We start from the raw sequence: 20,546 nt of genomic DNA, 5'->3' as shown, positions 1-20,546 counted from the left end.
GGCAGACGTGCTTTTACTTTCTGGCATGCTAGCTGCCACTCCACAGTCACCTCTGCCGTGAAAGGCACTGTATATAGAGTGTGCTCTTATTTAAGGTTTGTTACTTATTACAAACATTGTACACAAAATTTGGACAAAAGAAGAGAGTAGAGGCCGCTATTGAAATATCGAGCTTCCCAAATCAACGACTTGAGCTCCCTGATACCACTGAGGGTAATGTTGTCACCTTGATATCTGGTGTTCAAAACCGGTGGAGTGCATTGCACAGTGATTCAGGTCCCATTTTTACTGTAGGTCCACTTCTGAATGGTCTATCTGAGCATAAAATGGACTCAAGATGATAATTTTTCTTGTATGTACGCATTGCAGAATTATTTCTCTTGTACTCTACGATTATTACAAGACTACAAGAGAAATAATAGGGACTTATGATGAACTTGGCGATCATCTTTTAAACTTTTTTCCTAATAGATGCAGAGTTCTTTGGAGTTTTTGTTTCCAGTCCACTTTATGCACAAATGGGCTAATTGAGAATGGACCACAAACCACAATGGTAATTGCCTCCACCGAGTATTGAACCCATTAAATTATGATTACTAGGCAACAACCTTACCACTACACCATCACGGAGGCCCAATAACTATAATTCTGTTTTTCCATTACATAAATAACTTGGCCCATCCCTATACTTAATACACATTTCTTAGCCTCAGGATACACACACTTTAGAGAACATATTTAGCTTGCATCTTAGAAACGATGGTACCAGAAAGGTACAGGAACCAAGGAATATGAATTGGCAGGGAAGGTTGTTATGTGGAGAAAGGCAATGTAAGGATGAATGGGTCAAACGTAACAAAACAGAGATGAAAGGGAAAAAAAAGTCTCAATTCTTTTCTTGCAGTGCTTGCAATACTGCAACCCAAAGTAATGAAAGATTTTACTTACTTCAGGTGGGGGTTGAACCTCAGTCTCCTCAGGCTGAAACAACAAGAACATGCTTTTGTCAACATGCAACTGGTGAGGGAGCATGCACAATACTCGAACTTTCTATCTGAGCATAACTTTTTCCTCCGAGGTTCAAAATTATTGGTTTAGCAACTTTTTAAAAACAAAAAACAAATCAAAGGAACCAGTTTAATCTCTCTCCTACACTGAATAATCAAAAATATATATAGTGAAAGATTAAAAAAAATTGAAACACACAGCACTACAACTTCTCGTAAAACTAATATTTTTAAAAAATGTAAGCACTATATTTTTTGTACAACTCGTAAAAAATCTCTACAAGAAAACCATGGATAACTTTTGTACCATGCAATTTTGATGAACACTAGAATTTTGAACAGATATTTTCAAATTTGTTACTACAGAATACAAGGATTGTTTGATTCCATTACTGTAATACATGCATGATCACACTGTAATCACACACATTAAACTACTACTCAAGAGGGGTAAACTGTAAGAGTAACAATTAAAGTGATGGGGTGGGAAGGCATGCAAAGGCACTAATATAGTACTATTCGGCTCGACGTGGACCTTCGGCCAACACCAAGGCAGCTATTTCTGAATTTTCCTCTCCATTCGAAAAACAGCTATGTTATTCCAAAATCTGAAAAATTACATCTGCTTAAATTCCTTCAAGAACATTCACGTGTGGTTTGCTTAAGCTGTTGTCTAGATACGAGGGTAAATCAACAACTAAAGGCAATTTTGTGTTTTCGCAGGAATAAACTAAGACTGGATGTGTCTGACGTCACCACGTGTATACTTGGAGTGACGTGGAAGTAGGAGTATCCATCACTGCCTCATTCAGTCGAGTGTTGCGGACCAAAAAGGTCACACGTATGGATGCACCATCGAGAAACAGGATGCCGTAGTGCATTTTCTGTGGTCGGAGGGAGTCAAACCGGCAGACATCCACTGTCAGCTGTTAGCGCAGTATGGAGCAAGAACCATGACTGAACGAAAGGTGTACGAGTGGGTGGATCGCTTTAAAGTGGAACGAACAAGTATGAAGTAGGTGCTGCATGGTGGTCGGTTCAGGTCAGATGAGAAGGTCCAGCAGGCGGTGCAGACGTGGCTTGTTCGCGGACAGGATACAGAAGCTGATTGCACAATACCAAAAGTGCATTGCCGTGCAGGGGGCATGTGTGGAAAAGTGATGAGTGTAGTTGTTGTTCTTGTGTGGAAATAAAGACGTTATGCAAAAATTGCCTTTACTATTTGATTTACCCTCATACTATCAATAGTTTAACTGATTTACGTAATCACGAAACTACTGGAAATATCTAGGCAACAGCGAAAGCAAACCACATGATGATTCACGTGAATGTTCTACAAGGAATTCTAAGCCCATGCAATTTTTGAGATTTTTGAATTTCAGTGGTTTTTCGAATGTAGAGGAAAACTCTAAAAAAGCCTCCCTGATGTTGGCAAAAAATAGTTTTCCCTTATTCAACACCAGTTTTTCCCATTCCCATGAAATTGAGTACACAATCCAAAACAGATACACACCTCCGCAATAAAACAATTATTTGCTAATTCACAGGTTGATCTTAAAATTGGGTGGAAACCCTGCAACTTTAATTATGCCAATTTTCCACACCGCTTGCTTTAAATATCATTCATAAAGTTTACGCAAAAGCTAATTCGCACCAAAGCAAGCAGAATAGTATCCTTATTTTTCAATCTGACCAAATGCCACTTTGAACTCATACCAATACCTTAAAAATTGTATCATATTGAAATTGTTAAAATTACGGAACTATAATGTCTCAGTTTGCTTTATGCTTACACCTCTTATCTGGGCTAAGGGGGAAGAAGCTAACCTATAGTCCCACACATTGCCATGAAGGCACATGGGGGGTTGAGGTAGAACATATCAATCTCTGCCATTTTATGCAGGTGATGGGATGAGCCTTCACCCCCAAGGTGTCCATTTATTTGAGCCTGGGTGAGCACCAGAGCCACTTTATGCAGGGCAAAGTGGAGTCAGATACATTATCGACTAGACTACCATGGCTCATGTGTGTCACATTAATAAAAATATTATTTCGAGTTTGATAGCATTTAGAACTTAACGTTTGTACTATTTGCATGTCTCAAGAAGAGTGTTTTATTGCTTTCTTCACATCCAACTTTTATCCAAAAACAATTGAATTTGATGTATGGAAACTCATGATCGATATCGCGTAAATTACTTTGAAGTTGTCAACACTGGCGTTGTAATTTGAGATTGAGGCGGACAACAACCAGCTTTCTGCAAATTCCACCATCCCCCAGTGCCAGGGACACTGTCTTAACCCCTGAACTTGTACATTATTGACAGCCTGACACCTTTCACAAATCGTGAAACTTAAAGTAATGCCTTATAAAGTTTGACTACGTGGAATTTAGAATATTTATAACAATTTATTTCAATAATTCTGTGTTTATAAGAAATCAAAGCTGTTACCACTGCACCATCGGGGAGGAGATATCCCATTGAACCGATAATAAATAGCTGAACACTGGAATGCTATTAATTTGGTCAGAATATTAAAAAGTATCCCATTACATACACATCTTAACAATCTACTAGCTTTTCATACAATACTGGAGCAAAATTACCGTAAAGAAACTTTTTTGGATTATATCTAGGAAATCCTGCAAAGTAAAGTATCTTGCATTATCAGTGGATGAATTCAAACAAAACCAATAATAGTGTGACTATCTTTGCAACAAATACCACAGTCAAACTTAAGTCTTGTGTTACCTATGCAATTAGATTCTCAGCACTAATGTACAGTCACCGACACTTCTGGAGTGTGTGTGACTGTACAAATCAACATCCAAGCTAGAGAAAAACCTCCATACTAAAATTTCCACAAAATGAGGACATTAACAGCACATTTGCCACACACTGATAACAAAATGGATAAAAATAAATGATGCCAGGATCTGCAAACAAAACAACGTTGAATCGTATAAAGTTAACTGCACATTTACACACTCATACTTTTCTTTTCATACAATCGACTCACCTTAGGCGGCTTGCCCTCCCCTTCACTCTGGCTGTTACGAGGAGGTCCACGTGGTTGACGAGGCATGCGGCGGCGGTAACGTGGGCGAGGAGGACGTCCACCAGGTCCACCCTGACCACCTTGGTTGTCTCGGGTGTCGCTTTCACTTACATTCTGTTCATGAAATGGGACCTGCAATTTAGAAATTTGATACGATCAGTTCCAATATTCAAATTTAGGGATCTCCATCATGAAAAATTGCTGCTGGTGCACAATCGTGTATGAAATTATTAGTCATAAAACTATTACTGCTAAAAGATAAATGAAGACTGGTGTAAGGTATCAAACATTATTACTACATAAGCTACCTTTGATGCTATGAATCATTTTACACTGGACAAAAAAACAGATGAACCAATCCTTAGAATGTTGCTAATAAATAGGACAGCATCAACCGGTGTCCGTGATGAAATTGCAACCAATGCTTACAGATATTGATACTGCTGGTATTGGCCTATTTATATGCCTACTTATAGGTATCTGATCAGTCCAAAATTTATTGACCATAACAATAGGAGTCTCATAGTCAGATGTCAAAAACAAGGAACAAAATACTACAGGTTCTTTCAAATGAAACACCCTTATAACAAAAATTCATAAAAAATTTTACTTTCATCCCACAGGCAAAACAACTGCAGTTGTCAAAAGAGCATAGTTTAAGAAAAAAGGATTAATTTTGTTACATGTTTCAACCTGATGCCATCAGAAAAAGGCAACGAGATGGACAGTAAGTTGTCTCTTGAACAGAGAAAGAATGTCATCACCTGGTTAATTGAGTCCAAGTCAGCTATCCAAGTCAAGTTCCAACACTGAACTTGTACATGGGCACCAGGTCCAAAATTAATTAGGTAGCATGTGAAGAAGTTTAACGAGATGGGTAATGTGGAAGGTCAATCTAAAAATAGTTTGTGCCTGCTTGTGTTACAGAAGTGCGTAAAGCTGTCATCAACAGTCCACAAAATACATATTTATGGCGATTGAGACTGGCATGTTAGTGTTAACAATGTTTGTGTTTCCATATAAAATCCAGGTGTGTGAGGCATCAACAAAGATTGCAAAACAAAAACGCTAGTTTGTTAACGGATTTTCCAACTTCATCCAACAGCAAATCTGATATGCTGCACAACCTTTGATGTGATTAAGCTTATTTCACTTGACATATTTTAAAGCATGAAGTCTATAAACAGGCACCAAGGACACAAGGCAAACTAAGACTGAAGAAGGAACAATATGGTGCAATCATCAAACATTAAACTCTGGAGAGTTTTTGACAACATGTGATGGGAAGTGTTGAACTTTGAACATGTTGAACTATGCTCTTTTAACAACTGTAGTTGTTTTGCCTGGGGGATGAAAATAAAATTTATTATGAATTTTTGTTATCAGGGTGTTTCATTCGAAAGATCTTATACGAATCTGCAGTCTAAAACTCGACTAAACTGTTAATAAACAGCATCATCCAATGCAATCAAAAAATATTAAATGATAGCATTTGTTTACTTAAATTGACTAGAAATGTGTAAATACACAGAACCGAGACACTTGCCTGTTCATCCTGGCTGCGAGGTCTTCGGGGAGGGGGTCTTCCTCCACGGAAGTTGCGCCTGAAAAATCTACGTGCGGGAGGACCACGGCCACGACCACGCCCTTCTCCACCTTCATAGTCACCCTCCTTCATCTCTCCTTGCGATGAATAAGCCTTTTAGAAGTAAGAACAGTATTGATAAGCAAAATTAAAAATAAAAAACACATTTAACAAATACCAAAATACACAGAAGTTCTAGAGATGGCAAAAAATAATTTAAATTTCTATGGATTCATATAAAAATGTTGTGCAGAGGACCTGACAAGTTCATTCACCTCATTAATTGTATTTTGTTGATTTGAATGTGTGCAAGACCCGTAACATGTTTAAAAATTGTATACGTGCATTCAGAACCGGTATACACATCGAATTCCATACATGTCTACAGCAGCGATGCCAACCCTAGCATAATGGTGTTAAACCTAGCATAATTTAACCGTCTTTGGCACCTAGCACCCTGTGTTTGGCATAACAGCCAAATCTAGCATAATCTGCAACCATCGGTAGATATTGAACTCAAATGAAAGTGCTCTGAAGAAGTAAAAATAAAAGTAACTGCACATCACTATTTCAGGAGTGGACATGCTTCCAACAAAAGAGAGTAAACCGGCCCAGGGATCCCGTTCCCCACCAACGCCTTTCATCTCTTCCGCATTTTCCTGCCATAAAATCGAAGAGGGGGGTTGGGGCTCACCCCCAAAAGTTTGTCCTTTCCCAGCACCGACACAAGGGGTCAGCCATTTGCGGTGCCTGTATTTTCGCGAGGAATGTTTAGTAGAAAGTTGGATTCACAAATAAAGCTCATGTGGCACCCTACTTTGTCGGCAAATTTTGGCCATCTTTGCCTTCAGCTTGTGTTCGGTTCGGTTCAGTCGACTTGACATCTTACCATTTCGGAAGCCGTCTTCCGCGGTGAAAAAAGCATTGTTCCTGTGCATGATTTTAATTCTTCGTGCGTGTGTCTTTCAGTGTATTTTTGAGCGTTGCTTTTTAATTTTTTTTATATATAAAATATATTTGGAACAATTTCGAAAAATGAGTATCTACTAGTAGTGAAACTCCCGAAAAAAAAAAAGACCATGGGGATTTAAACCAGAAATTGGAGTCGTATGCTCAGAAATATAGAAAGGAGTGGGAAAGAGGCAGTTTTTATTTTTTCGTTTGGCGAGTACCTTTTTTCCTTTCCTTTTTTTTTATTTGCAAAAATTATTAGTGTACATAGAAATGCATTGTATGAGGATTTGAAAGTTGTAAAGAACTAGCACAAAAGTGTGTCTCTAGCAAGGTGTTGTTGGAGGTGGAAATGGGTTAATACGGCCATCCATATAACGTAAAAAAAATGCAGTAGTATATGAAAGATATTTGTGAATTATACACTGACCCCCCCACACCGGCAGTAATTGAAAGGCAACGACGCTTAACTTTGTCATGTCATCTTCCCTCTCCCCATCTGCTACAAAAAATATGTGAAGTATTTTTACAAATTTACTGAGCCACATGCCCTAGTTCGACCCTTGGTATGGTATGGACATGTAATTATGTTTTATCCATCCCATAGTCCATAGACCATTTCATCAGTTCTACATTCACCCTCATTGTCGTACTTGCATTTTCTGCACAAAACTATCTTTTCCTTCTTGGTCTTATGTGCTTACTTACACGAGTGGTTTATGTTTGATGTTCTTAGCATTATAATAAAACCCTTACATGTTTACCACGATACTGTTTATACATTTCAAGTATGCTTGATTGTTAGGTTTCATTGCCTTCCAAACATCTCATCATCAATTATATTTTCAATGCAAAGGGATAGCGATGACCTAAAACTGACTTGCCTTATTTTACTTGGTTTTTCTGCCACTTTTAGCTAATCACAAAGATGAGTATGCATGGCGATAAGATGAAGAGAATTAAGGGACAAACATACCACAAGCCCCACGGATGATTACGCGAGCTGGGAGTCTGGATGGCAGAGCCCCATTCAGAAAAATGGAGTCTCGATGTATTATGTGGAAGAGAACTTGACATTTGGGTGTCTTCATAACGACACTGCTTCTTTAAAATGCATTTTTATTAACATCACAGCTTTATTGGTATTGGTAAGGAAAGTATTGGTTGTATTTTTTTTACAGATACCTGCTGATATTTTCTGGCTTTGTTTGTGGAGATTTGCAAAAATTCCACATTGACACGTTGGTCAATGTAATTATCGTGGAACTCATGCAAAATTCCAAGTTTACATTAATTTTGGTACTAATTTTATGTGAAAATTTTTTTGTGACTACGTAACAGGTATTCTATATTCTATTTGTGACTATGTAACAGGTCTTCTTATATTCTAATGTAATGTTTATCGAGTTGGATAAATAAAGGTCGCATGTTCATTTTCTACATTTATTAACAGGATTTTGCCTGCTATTCTTAGCACGATTTTTGATTGTGTGAGACTTTTGCATGTTTTGTTATAACATGTAAATTCTTCAGATCCCTAACTATACCCACATACTATGTATTATGTATTTCACAGGTATGGTCCTACCATTCTGATCAAGTGAGCCACATAAATGACTTGGTCATAATCTCCCACTACTGCTTTAATTAAACTCCAACTTCTCTAAAGTACTATACACAGAAGTCAATTCAAAAATCAGAAAACAGGCAGGCCATTCCAGTGTTACGCATGTGGCATTTCACACACACAATGTATGGTTCTAGACGTGCGATTAGATTAAAATATTTATAATGAACTGATTTGTGGTGTCTGGTAATGAATGAAAAAACTTGAGTATAGCCTGAAAACCTGAAAATTATTAATGAAAATGTGTGTGATGTTTTAAAAATGTAGCAAAGTTTGAATAAATGTTCCTGTGAAGCATATAGGCTACACATGTCAATACTTTTTGTTGGTGAAATATGCAAATTATATGCATTCACAACCATGATGATGAATCAATTTTGGATTAATTCATTGTTATTTTTGGATCAGGACCACTTTTCATGCAAAGCCCGATGGACATATCTTGGCAAATTACCACTCTGAGCTTCAGAAAATTCTATGTGAAATCTACATTTCCATTCATAGCGCAACCTTCCCCAACAACTGCATTCTGGCCTAAGTTTTTAAAGCTACCCAAATACTTACTCCATCCTGTTGATTGTCCCTGTTGGGGGGTGGTCTTCTGGGCCTATTGTAGTAGCTGGGTGTAAAGCGTCGACGAGGTCTGTAGCGTCTCCCCTCTCCTTGGTCTCTCCCCCTCTCTCGAATCTCACCAGATCCATCGTCACCTTTGCCTTCGCCACTCTCATACCCTGGAGAATGGAAGTTTCCAGTTACTAGCTTTCGTACATTATTTAGAGATTAGCAAATGCAGAGCACCATACATTGGAAACAAGAGACAAAGCCAAATATTGCAAGGGCTTATGGTATGCACCAGCCAGCTCAAGGAGCAGATCAAATGCCAGGCGATTCCCTCTTGAGTAGCACCAAAATCTTATTTCCGATTATTAAATACATACATACCATAAATGTGCTCTTTAACAGTAAAACAGAGTATTTAAAAAAACAAGGCTGCTATTTTGTCTCATTAAAACCATAAATATTAACATGGCCATGTTAACATCTGGAAATTATCATCTGGCACCTGAATTTTCAAATTCAGTACTAAAAAAATATATTTTTTTAATATTTCGAGTTCACTTTCGAAAATTTCCATTCTCTTTTTCAAAAATAACAAGTACAGTATGTATTTCACTGTTGCTAGTCTAATTTTAAGTCCTGCGGCGATATGGTAGAGGCAGCAACATATGTGGGTTGGAAATTTAATAGTGGCAACTATTTATTCTCAAATGATACAAAAGAGATTCCTCTGTGAAACTTTTACAGCCTTTTGATGTAGTCGCCAGCATTGTGTACAACCAGTTGCCAGCGATGTGGAAGTTGTAGTATTTCTATAGCAGTGCCTGTTCTGTTGATGGTTTGAATGGAGTGGTCTATTGCCTGAAGAATTTCTGGAACAGTTCGGAAGCTTCATCTTAGGGATCAAATCAATCAAAGAGCATTGAGCTAACAAATCAGCCACAGGCTGTGCTACATGCAGCAGAGCATTCTCCTGCAAAATGACAGGATGATTCAGTAGAAAGTGTCTTCTCTTCTTTCGCAATGCAGGTCGCGGGTTATGTTCCACAAATGAACAGTAATACTGCGCATTGACGGTCTGTCCTGGAGATATGGCGAGAATCACCATAACTTTCACATTAGTGGAGTTCTGACTACACAACTTTAGACCGCCAACTCAGATACTCTATTCCTCTTGTCACTGTGCTGGAAGGAAGAGTCCATTTACTTGTAGCTTAGGTATCAAACTAACATGTGGTACAAGTGAGAAGCAACGGTTCCGTTTCATGGCATATATACAGCAGTGCTGCCACTATTAAATTTCCAACCTACATATTAGAATGTATAGTATAGGTTATTCATGCCACTCTGGAGCAAGAATTAAATACTTTTGGTCAAATCTTGTATCAATTTCAAAATTTGTAGCTTTATCTTAATTAGATTCATGGCTTACTTAGATCATATTTGAAGAAAAAAGGGGAAAAAACTGGCAGCTTAATTAGTTTCAGCTTTTTCTACCCCTCATCACAATCATTGAAATATAAATTATAGAGTACATTGTAACTATCATATTTCTTGTTTCATCATTAAGTCAATAAAAAGTGTGCTTTAAGCCCACTTAATCTAATCAAATATTCACTTGAACTTATTATACTTTAAACATACAATGAACAAACAAAACTACCAGTCAACAAAATTTAAACAGAAAAGCAAAACTAAGTACATCAATTTCATGCCATCATTTCCTACACCGGAAGCTTCAATAAAATCAATATTCTCAAAGTATATATACAGACAAGTAACAATACAACACAAAACATTCACTAGCTACAATATTAGCACTACAGATAAGGTAATAATAATAATAAAAAGGATACTTACCAGTATTACCATCACCATTGCCTTCTCTTGGTCTTTGTCTGGGGCGACGACGAGGGTAAAACCACTGGCGGTAGCCACGCCTCTTGTCTGCAGCGTATGGAGAGCCTTTCACTGCTTCTCCGTTAGGCCCAGTTACATTGGCAGCTTCGTTCCCCTTCTCGCCTACAACCACATCAAACTCCACAATCTCTCCGTCTCCGACACTACGAACTGCCTTCTTGGGATTGTTTTTAATAATGGCTGACTGTAACGACAAAGGGACCTCAATGAAAACACCGTCAACTAAAGGATAAAGTCAAGTCATAGCTCTGCAATTAAAAATTCAAATTCTCATCTGTTACTATCATTTGATCGACTAAATTTGGTTATTGTGACTTCTTTATTACAGCAAAAGTTACTTTTTCATTTATTGCGCTGCTTGTTGTTAGTTTTAACAAGTATGAGCATATTTAAGTTGATGTACAATGTTCAATAACATTTATTTCCTACCTATGGTAAGTTGTATAATATTTATGCGTAACAAAAATAACACTCGGAAATAGCGAAAAAATGTTTCCATCAAACACGAGTTGCTTGCTGTGCTTGCTTTCTTAAAATATCCAGATAATTGTAAATTTAGTTATATCATCGGCCCCCAGAACTTATCTTCACATTCACCTATTCTGGAAAATATTCAGTTAAACTGAATATCACGAAAACTACTTTTATGCGGAATTGTCTTTCATTAGAGACTAAAATGTATGATTAAAGCTATACATGTCACTCATACTCTATCATATTGACAGGATATCCCATTTTATATTTCTTTTAAATACCTGGGGCCAGTAACTACAGGTGTTCAGCATAAGACAATAACCAATTAAATTACAACAAATTTAAATTAGTCCCAAGTGCCAGTAAGGTGCACTGCATTGGTTACAGATACAATATGAAGTAGTGAATAAAATAATAGTACAATGTCAAGTCCTAATTGAAGAGCTCGGGTGTAAAACATGTAGGGTAATCGGACTGGACCTACAGTTTAAAGTGGGATCTGAACCACTACGTGCCTCCTCTGGGTATCGAACCCAGGACAAGGCGATGACGCTAACACTGTGCCATCGGGAGGCCCTGAAAAAGGTTATTTATTAGAAGCTATACTGTAGATAAATTGTTTTCGTGTTGTGTTGACCAATTTCAGAAGGCTTCACTGAGTCCAATGCAAATTGTATGACATGGCAATTTCACTCGAAAATTGAAGGATGGTACATTTTACTTTGTAGCTCAAAAATTACCAAAAATGTTTTACACCCAAGCACTTCAATTACACTTACACTTAATTGGTGTTGCCACATGAAGGATTTTTTTAGGTGAAAAGGGGAAAGAAAATGAAAAAAATTGCAGGGAAATTTGAACATGTGAGACAGTAAGTAGGTTACAAACATTTATTAAAAATACTAAATGAGATACTAACTAGAAAGCAGTTTTTTATATAATATTTTTCAACATTCTCTACCAATATTGATATACTTATTGACCACGCGTGTGTGTGCTATCTAGAGACTGCTAACTGAATATCTAAAGTTGGATTGTGCTGCCACCTAATGACATCTTTAGAAACTACGTAACTATTTTCAGGTATTCAACATCAATTTGTGACCTATACTGACTTCCCCTTTCCAATTAATTAAATTTAAAAAAATCATTGCAATAACACAACCAGTATAAAGATAATGTGGTCACTTCTTAAAACTTCCATACTTTATACATACATATTTTCGTACAATGACATTAATAATCTTAATTTTATGTTATTTTCGTAGTCAGAAAATCCCAAAACCAATGCTTTCTGTAGGATAGATAATAAAAATAATTGTTAACTTTTTTGGGACTGGGTTTCAATTTATCTAAAACAAAGGTAAAATTGGATGAAAAGGGGAAAATTTTGTACTTGAAAAAGGGAAATTCTGCTGATTGTGGCAACACTGCTCCAAATATAGCATGCCTTCCTGGCATCTCACAATACCAAATTACCTAAATGTGATATCAAGTAAACTGGCAGTGTGAAATCCAGAAATTAACACTTGAGGGGGCTAATTTCAGAATGGGAGATTTTGATAATGTCATAATGCACAGTAATAATATATATATTGTTACATAATTCTGGACATAAAAAGGTACATGTATGCCATTTGCAAAAAACAAAACGTAACTGACTTTTTCAAAATAACGTCTTGTAAATGGCATCCCTCCCTAACGTAACATTCCTGCATTCGGGAATGGACATCCAAAGTTGCGAGGCTAGCGTTAGGCTCAAAACACGTCCTGCCAATTAATTCGTCATTACTTAGAGCTCGATTGTTGTCTTCTTGTTTTAAGTCCACTTTATGCACAGTAAGGCTAATTGGGACTGGCCCTACAGTTTGAAGTGGGATTCGAACCACTATGTGCCTCCACCGGGTATCGAACCTGGGACCCCTTGATTACACAAAGCGATCTGCTCCTTTGACCACTGCTCCATAGCAACTGAAATGGCATTGTCTACCCAACATTCTGATGGTCTCACAGCGTTGCCAAATTTAACAATGACCTTGTACTACGTGATTCAAAATCTCCCACTCCCGTGTGCCACCCTGTACAATGCTAGAAAAGCCAAGCTTGTCATTGTGTCAGTTATGTAAAAATAGTGGATCAAATTGATCTTTAATATTGTATTTCAAAATTATATTTCCTCAGATTCCTGCTTTTATATGTACGAGGGCTACTATCCAGAGTCACTCACCATTTCGGGTGGGTGCTGCTAGGTGCGAGGCAAGCACCACCATTTTGGCAGGGACTTCCGCCTGTTCAATGTGCATCCAGCTGTGGATGTGTGAAGTTTGTGGCACTTCTGCTCTGTTCATAATACATTGTTAACATGAGTGCTCCAATTGAAAATCCCGCCAGTTGTGAAATAAGGCCGGTCATATGATTTTTGTTGGCGAAAGACACTAAACCAATTGACATTCATCGACAACTGGTAAAGATGTGATGAGTGAAAGTGGAGTGTTTAAAGATGGCCGCACAAACATTCACAATGAAGACCGAAGTGGGCGAAGAGCAATTCAAAACAAACACCGAGGAAACTTGAGTGCAAAAGTCCTGCTGTTTCATGACAACACCTGCCTGCAGGAACTTTTACAGGCCTTTCATTGGGAGGTTTTCGACCATCCACCATATAGCCCGGATCTTGCACCAAGTGACTGCCACTTGTTTCCCCACATGAAGACCTGACGATGCAGACTTTCAGGCTGGTGTGCAGAAATGGTTGGGAGTCACAGGTGCCAACTTTTTATGACACTGGATTTTGTAAGCTTGTTCATCGCTATGATAAGTGCCTAAACTTGTATGGCGACTATGGCGAAAAGTAGTGTAAGAGTGTAGCTTCAAAATGTATATAATAAAAAATGTCTACTTTCACTTGTCTTCTTTTTATTCCAAAACGTGAGTTACTTTCTGGATAGCCCTCGTATATACATATATGAGTTGAGAAATAATAGTAATAAGAATGTTGTTATATTTGTAAAAATCTTGGCATTTGGGAGGGATGATGGTTACTTCACCAAACACAATCCAAGCTTGGCCAACTTCTGTAACTGCATAACAGCTTCTAATGAGTAATTTTAGTTTTCTGTTAGTTTAACACACCAATATCTACAATTTCTTACTTTCAGAAATAAACTTACTTGATGAACAAATACGTCTTCTTTGGTGTCATTTCTGAAAGAAGGAAAAATACAAAAATTAAAATCACAAGAAGGGAAACTCTGGTACAAACTTAAAAATCAAACTACATTCACAGAAAAAGTTTTCAAAAGGATTTTATGGAAAAATTATAACAAGCACTTAAGTTTAAGTTGCAAGTAATGAAATTAGTTGAAAATTTTAAAACCGAAATATCTTATTTTCCTGTTTTTCACTTGCTTTAAACCAGAAAATCAAATTTACCTCAAATGTCATTTGCTTATTTATATGATTTAATAAAGACTCCTACAATATAAATTTACACCCAACAGCAACAGAAATAGCAGGCAATCTGTCCATTACTATTTTCATTGTTTTTTCTCCATAATGTAATGAACATGAAATATAAAAAGCCCATAGGAGGGGGCAACAATTGCTTCACAACAATACAATTCCAGTGATGGAAATTTGCCTACTATTATCTTTGCTGCTGACTGTACAAAGCCATAGATTATTACGTTCAGACTCAGATTTAGGGAGGCTTGAAGAGTCACAGCCTTGGGCCTCCAGAGGAAAAATAACTTTGAAAAGGCAAATAAAAAAAATTAAATACTTCAAATTCAGAAATGGAAACAACTGACAACCCAACAGCAGTGTCAGAAGTGAGGGGGGAATTTTCGTAAATCACCCAACCAACTCTCCAATTGTTAAAAAACATGAGCAACCATACAGACAACCTCAAGGTTCAACACGCCCCCCCTCCCCCGAATCCAAGCCTACATTTTATACTTCTGGTGCTGCTCAAAAGTTAATTGTATGTAGAAATGATCTCACGGTATTAGCTGAAATCTCCAAATATATAAATGTGTGCCTTCCCGAAGAAAAATATAAACGTGGGCCCGGTTGTATCCAGGGCCTAGATCAAATAAATTCGGCTGGGGGGGGGGGAGTACAAATGCAGAAAAAAACTTCAATGTGACGAACCTACAAAACTTCAGATCATGTCCCGATAAGGAACACGACGTTCTGCACTCTTCCCGAAATAGCTCGTTTCACTTCGGTTACCTCCCACGCTGGTGGCGAAGCTTCCCTACATAAAAAAAAGTCCAAAAACTTGCAGTTAACGAACCACCGTGAGCGAACCTAACCTGACGATTGCATCCCCAGGAGACCAACTCGAATCTTCCTTTCTACGCTTTTGTGAGTCTTTCAGTTAAACCCGACGATGAAGATAAGATAAAAAGCACACCAATTCATGCGCACTCCAGGACTCTAATCTGAGACATCGGTGATTAGATCGAGAGTCCAGCACCCCTCTTGCTCTGCCACCGATTCGACGTTCTTGCCCCCTCCCATCAGGGGTCTACACCAACTATTAACTCTCCAGAATGAAATATGACCCACCTTCCCTCCCGTCATCTAAAAATAAGAGTTTCCATCCCGGAACGGGGAATAACATAGTTATATCACAAAACCCAGATAACAGATTTCAAATTATCCGATATCCGCTTACAACACGGATCCGGATTTCATTTGATAAAGGATTTGTAGAAAATTCGTACAACGAAAAACGAACATGACGAATTAAAAAGAATATATGCACAGCCCGTAAAACGGATAAACCGAATATCAGAATGCCAGATACCCGGATTTGGCCATCTCCAGTCCGAAAGTATAAAAAAATCGATCTACCTTTGCGGGCGGAGCTGTAAATCATAACCCGAAAGTAGTCCATTGGCAGAATAGGCGTATGGAAGTCACGAGCCTATTCATAGATTTAACAAATTGCGCAGATAGTTCTCTATTGTCCTTGGTTGTGTTTATGCTTTGTGCGGGAAGCAATTTAAGCCGGAATAGAGTTGGATTTGATTTTTGTTACCTAGCGTCGCTTTTCTGACACTTTCTCCTAATCGCGACGATGCGTATTGATATGATGAAGGGACTCGCAAATAAATCGGGACCCCTGGCGCCGTAGCGCGCTTCGCTAACCACTACGCCGCGGGGGTTGGCGAACATGTTTGACCTAAATAGATACAGACTATTTCGCCTTGGAGCCGTCATCGCACCATAGGCGGCGAAATTGTAATACTTTCGCATAGTAAAACCGCACTACAATGCGGCGTTATTGACAACTTTGGGAGCGAAGAATTTCACAAAGGATTCGTGTAACATTCAACAGTAGCGTCTCAAGGTTATTTCTACGAAAGCACAATTCCCTCTCCTCCTCCAGCCATTGTCCCGAAGCCGCAAAATTCGCAGGAGCTTATTTCGGCTCTACCGCACGCTTTCCATGCCGCTATGGCGCATGCCCACACGAAGCGAGGTCGTTGCCCCGCTTCCTCCCTGGCTGGCACCAGTGTTGCCATATCAAGAGAAATTTCCATTTTCAAGCAAAAAGGGAAACTTCCATCAGACTCAAATTAGTCATGCATGTATCACACGGAACTGGCATTCCAGCAGGAATGCCCTATTTGGCGATGGACTGGCTACCCATTTGCTAGTTTTCGCCTCACACGGCACTTGCTACCGCGTTCTTGTCGATACTTTTGTTCCCATAAGAGACTGCACAGAGCAGACAATCTCTACTGTAAAGATGGACGAACAATTTGAAGAAGTTGTCGGGAGAATTACTGCTTTTTGCTTTTATTAAAAATTAAGGAAGAAAAGTATGTACTAGAGATTGGCTCGAAAAAAATATAGTAATCAATGCGTACCGAACAAGCTTTTTAATTAACTCTGATATGTATATTTAATGTTCATACCTGAGATTCGCAGGATTCATTCACAAATTTTTAAAAAATCAAACAATAAGGATTTTCATTTTCGGCTAACTTCATTTGTCACGTACACATCTAATCGCTTTGCATAAATACCTAAATATTAATGAACTGAGCACGAATGCACTGCACATCATTTCTTTAATTCTTTTTGTCGTGAAACTACAAAAACAACCAACTTCCGGAAACGACAGACAAAAAAAAACTCAACTTTGCAAACTTCGATTATTTTCACGTGGCCATACTTTGCTCCGATTGGCTGTTCCACAGAATCTAGTCGAGGAAAGCCAGTAGCAATTAGGACATGTCCTATTCCTCCAAACCCGCAGTCAAGAGCCATTACACCCGGGCAGGTAGCCAGTTCAGCGCCAACTAACTGGAAATCCAGTTCCGTGTGATTCGGCCTTTACAGGCGGCTACATTTCCTGCTGGATGTTCCAGTTGGACTTGGACTAGATGTTTGGTACTTGCTCAGCTGCTAGTTTTCGCCTCACACGATATTGTTTTACCGTTCTTGTCGTTAAACTTTTCTCACGAGGCATTGCACAGAGCAGACAAGCTAAAAAGATGGACGAGCGATTTGAAGAATTTAAAAAGAAAGCATGGGCTATTCGTCAAAACCAGTCGAGCAGCAATCATTTCCAGCCAGGTAGACAGTCCAACCCTTCTTATTGTTATGTCGTTTTTCCTCATCTTCCGATAAGAGCAACAAAGAGGATGAATGATCAGGGCCGGCGGGACCGTGACACCGCCCAGAGCGACAAAATTTGAAGAGAAGAAAAAATAAGCCTATTGAAAACTTGAAAGTTATAATATTGTATTATATAACTTGGAAGTTAATATATGCCAACCCACCGTTTTGAAGGAACATATCAGTAATCTCGCTTTAAAACCAGAGTGCCACAAGGTGGGAATGCAAAGCAGATTCGATGCCTTAACACCGTTGAGATATCAAGTTGGAGAGGTCTAGGATGCCCTCCTTCAAAGAATAGGCGACAATAAAACTGTCCAAATGGTTTGCACAAGAGGCTCAAACCAGTTGTGTGGCTTTACATTCCTTTGCTCACTAACAATTTGTTAGATTATTTATTGCAAACATATCAGCGCATTGAAAAAAGCAGGAGTGGTAAAAAATTTCCAAGTTTCTTAGACGCCACTTGGCAGCCTGGTAGGGCTTTCCTCCCTCCACTCGTCGAGACGTCGGGAGGCGGCGACCTGAGTCCCGGTTAGCGAGACAGAATTCTGGCATTGAATTTACATATAATGATCCAAAGATAGGTAACACTGTACGGGGCCGAAATCGAAAGAAGAAGCAGTTTCTTTATGATGAAATTGTTGGAAGATCCACAACGTGCAAAGTTGATTTTTATTGCCAGGTCCTAGACGATTATTTTAGCTCTATGAGAAATATTTGATCAGCTTAAACATCATAGTTAATTTTTCAATTTCTTTAATGATATTAGTAAGCATAAGACATACCATCTGATCTTTTGTCTGAAAAGTGTAGAAAACTTGCCGGAATGTTAACACATGAAGGCTACTGAATTAAAAGATGAACTAAAATTGCTTTCGGCTATAATAAAACAATTACTCCAAAGGAGACCTTAAACTGATAAAGCGTCATGATTTTGCACCTAATGTGAGTGTAGAACTTCGAATTTATTAACTTTGTCGGTAACCGTGGCAAGTGGCGAATAAAGGTTTTTTTTTTTGGAAATTAAGGTTAATAAAAATACTATCTTCGGTCAATCATGTCTGAAACATGCTTGTTTCCATATTTCGCAAGATAGCATTATACGAAAAAGAATACTATATGCAAAGGTAAAGTTCCATGTGCATATAGCAGCATGTCATGAAGGCACCTCATTTAGGGGATGTGGGGGTAGGACCACACACATTCTCGATCTCTGCCAGTTTGTTTGATGTGATCAGCACCACTCTCCGGCCGCCTTTACCTCCCAGGTACCCATTATTTTTAAGGCTGGGTGAACCCCAGAGCCGCTTTATGCGGGAACAACGCAGGAAAGAATTCAGACCTTAGATCGCCCACATTTTAAAAATCCAATCATATATCACAGATCTACAACGGTAAACATATACTTGTTATTTAAGATACGCTTAAGAGAGTTTTCATAAAATATAATAATATAAAATTAGTGTTGCATTTTTTAAAGTTTAACTGGTCGAGCGAGATATCATTTTGTGCTTAATAGTATTGAAATAGCGTTAACAAGTTAGGGCGGCAAAATGACTAGCGCCGGCCCTGTGAATGATTAATAGTTTTCTGACAAGACCAGGTTTCAAACGTGGGACACCTAGTCAGGAAGTGATGATGCTGGCATGTACGCGATTAATTTGTATTACATTGTTCATTCACACGAACGTGGACCAATGAAAATGCTACTAATAAACAACAATGATGACTGCAGTACTTCTTTAGGTAAAACGAAAAACTGGTTCAAAAAGGGAAATTTTGTCCCTTGGATACTGAAATTTTGCCCTATGGTTATGGCAACACTGGCTGGCACACGGCAGAGACAGTCTGCTACAGAAGCGATTACAAAGCTACAATTTCTCACAAAGTGACTTCGGTTCCCCCAAAACCTAACGCCGGCTGAATCGTACAGCGGTCATATTCTACCATTGAGATAAATAAAGAGCCACATACTACCTAACATGACCTAAATCACTCAGAATCTAGGCGGGGACATTACTATTTTACTTTATGCCTACGCGTATCAGCATTTGCACATTACCCACACCACAACAGTTCGTCCTTCACGTCAAATGTTATTAACTTACAAAGGTAGGCGGCGCCACTGTGTCTTGATATGGACAATGAACCACGTTAGCCGTTACACTGTCGACTTTCACCATACCTTCGTGTCGGTTGCGGGTGTTAAGTAAAATACAAGTACAAAAATCAAGTAATCGCTACTTTGTAACTATTTTTGTACACAAAAATTTCCACAAGATTCGGCATATCTTGAATAGGGTGAAAAGCTTGAGCTGATATTTGTGCGCACTTTGCCCTGGGATACATGTTTACAGTCCATTCATGCAAACCACTAAATATTGTTTTAATTTTTATAAATGCTTTGGTTTACTTTGGAGAGAGGGAATGAGTGATGTGATGGAATTGATGAATGGACACTCACAAACATCCATGCACAGGCCGGGATTCGAACTCGGGACCCCTGGCGTCGTAGCGCGATGTGCTCACCGTTCCTCCACGGGGGCCGGCTAATTCCAGGTTTGAAGCTTGGCTGTTGTTTCGGCAATTTACACTTCATGATCGTCGCGAGGATAATCAAGAGGTAGATAAGGGGCGTAAAACTAGCATCACTTGCATTCATTTTTATGAACCGGGACGACGACAATATGCACGAATTTCGGAAAAGTCAAGTTCATCTCGCTCA

General features: G+C 38.6%; 1 protein-coding gene across 3 annotated transcripts in view; it reads right to left on the bottom strand.

The window, feature by feature from the left end:
- Positions 1–20,546, bottom strand: part of LOC145996146 (uncharacterized) — a 41,718-nt gene that overhangs the window by 8,722 nt on the left and 12,450 nt on the right. For 2 of the 3 annotated variants that reach the window (XM_083132483.1, XM_083132484.1), the window contains exons 3-8: positions 14,353–14,386; positions 10,649–10,892; positions 8,795–8,961; positions 5,614–5,766; positions 4,029–4,199; positions 949–981 (exon numbers count right to left, since the gene is read on the bottom strand). In XM_083132483.1, the coding sequence (XP_082988609.1) occupies positions 949–981; positions 4,029–4,199; positions 5,614–5,766; positions 8,795–8,961; positions 10,649–10,892; positions 14,353–14,386 (802 nt within the window). The remainder of the gene's footprint in view (positions 1–948; positions 982–4,028; positions 4,200–5,613; positions 5,767–8,794; positions 8,962–10,648; positions 10,893–14,352; positions 14,387–20,546) is intronic. The other variant, XM_083132485.1, reaches the window with a different exon arrangement.

The sequence above is a fragment of the Lepisma saccharinum genome, chromosome 12 (assembly GCF_977018435.1).
Source record: "Lepisma saccharinum chromosome 12, izLepSacc3.1, whole genome shotgun sequence".
NCBI lineage: Eukaryota > Metazoa > Arthropoda > Insecta > Zygentoma > Lepismatidae > Lepisma > Lepisma saccharinum.
Note: the sequence above shows the minus strand (reverse complement) of the source record. Positions and strands in the feature narration are given on the sequence as shown.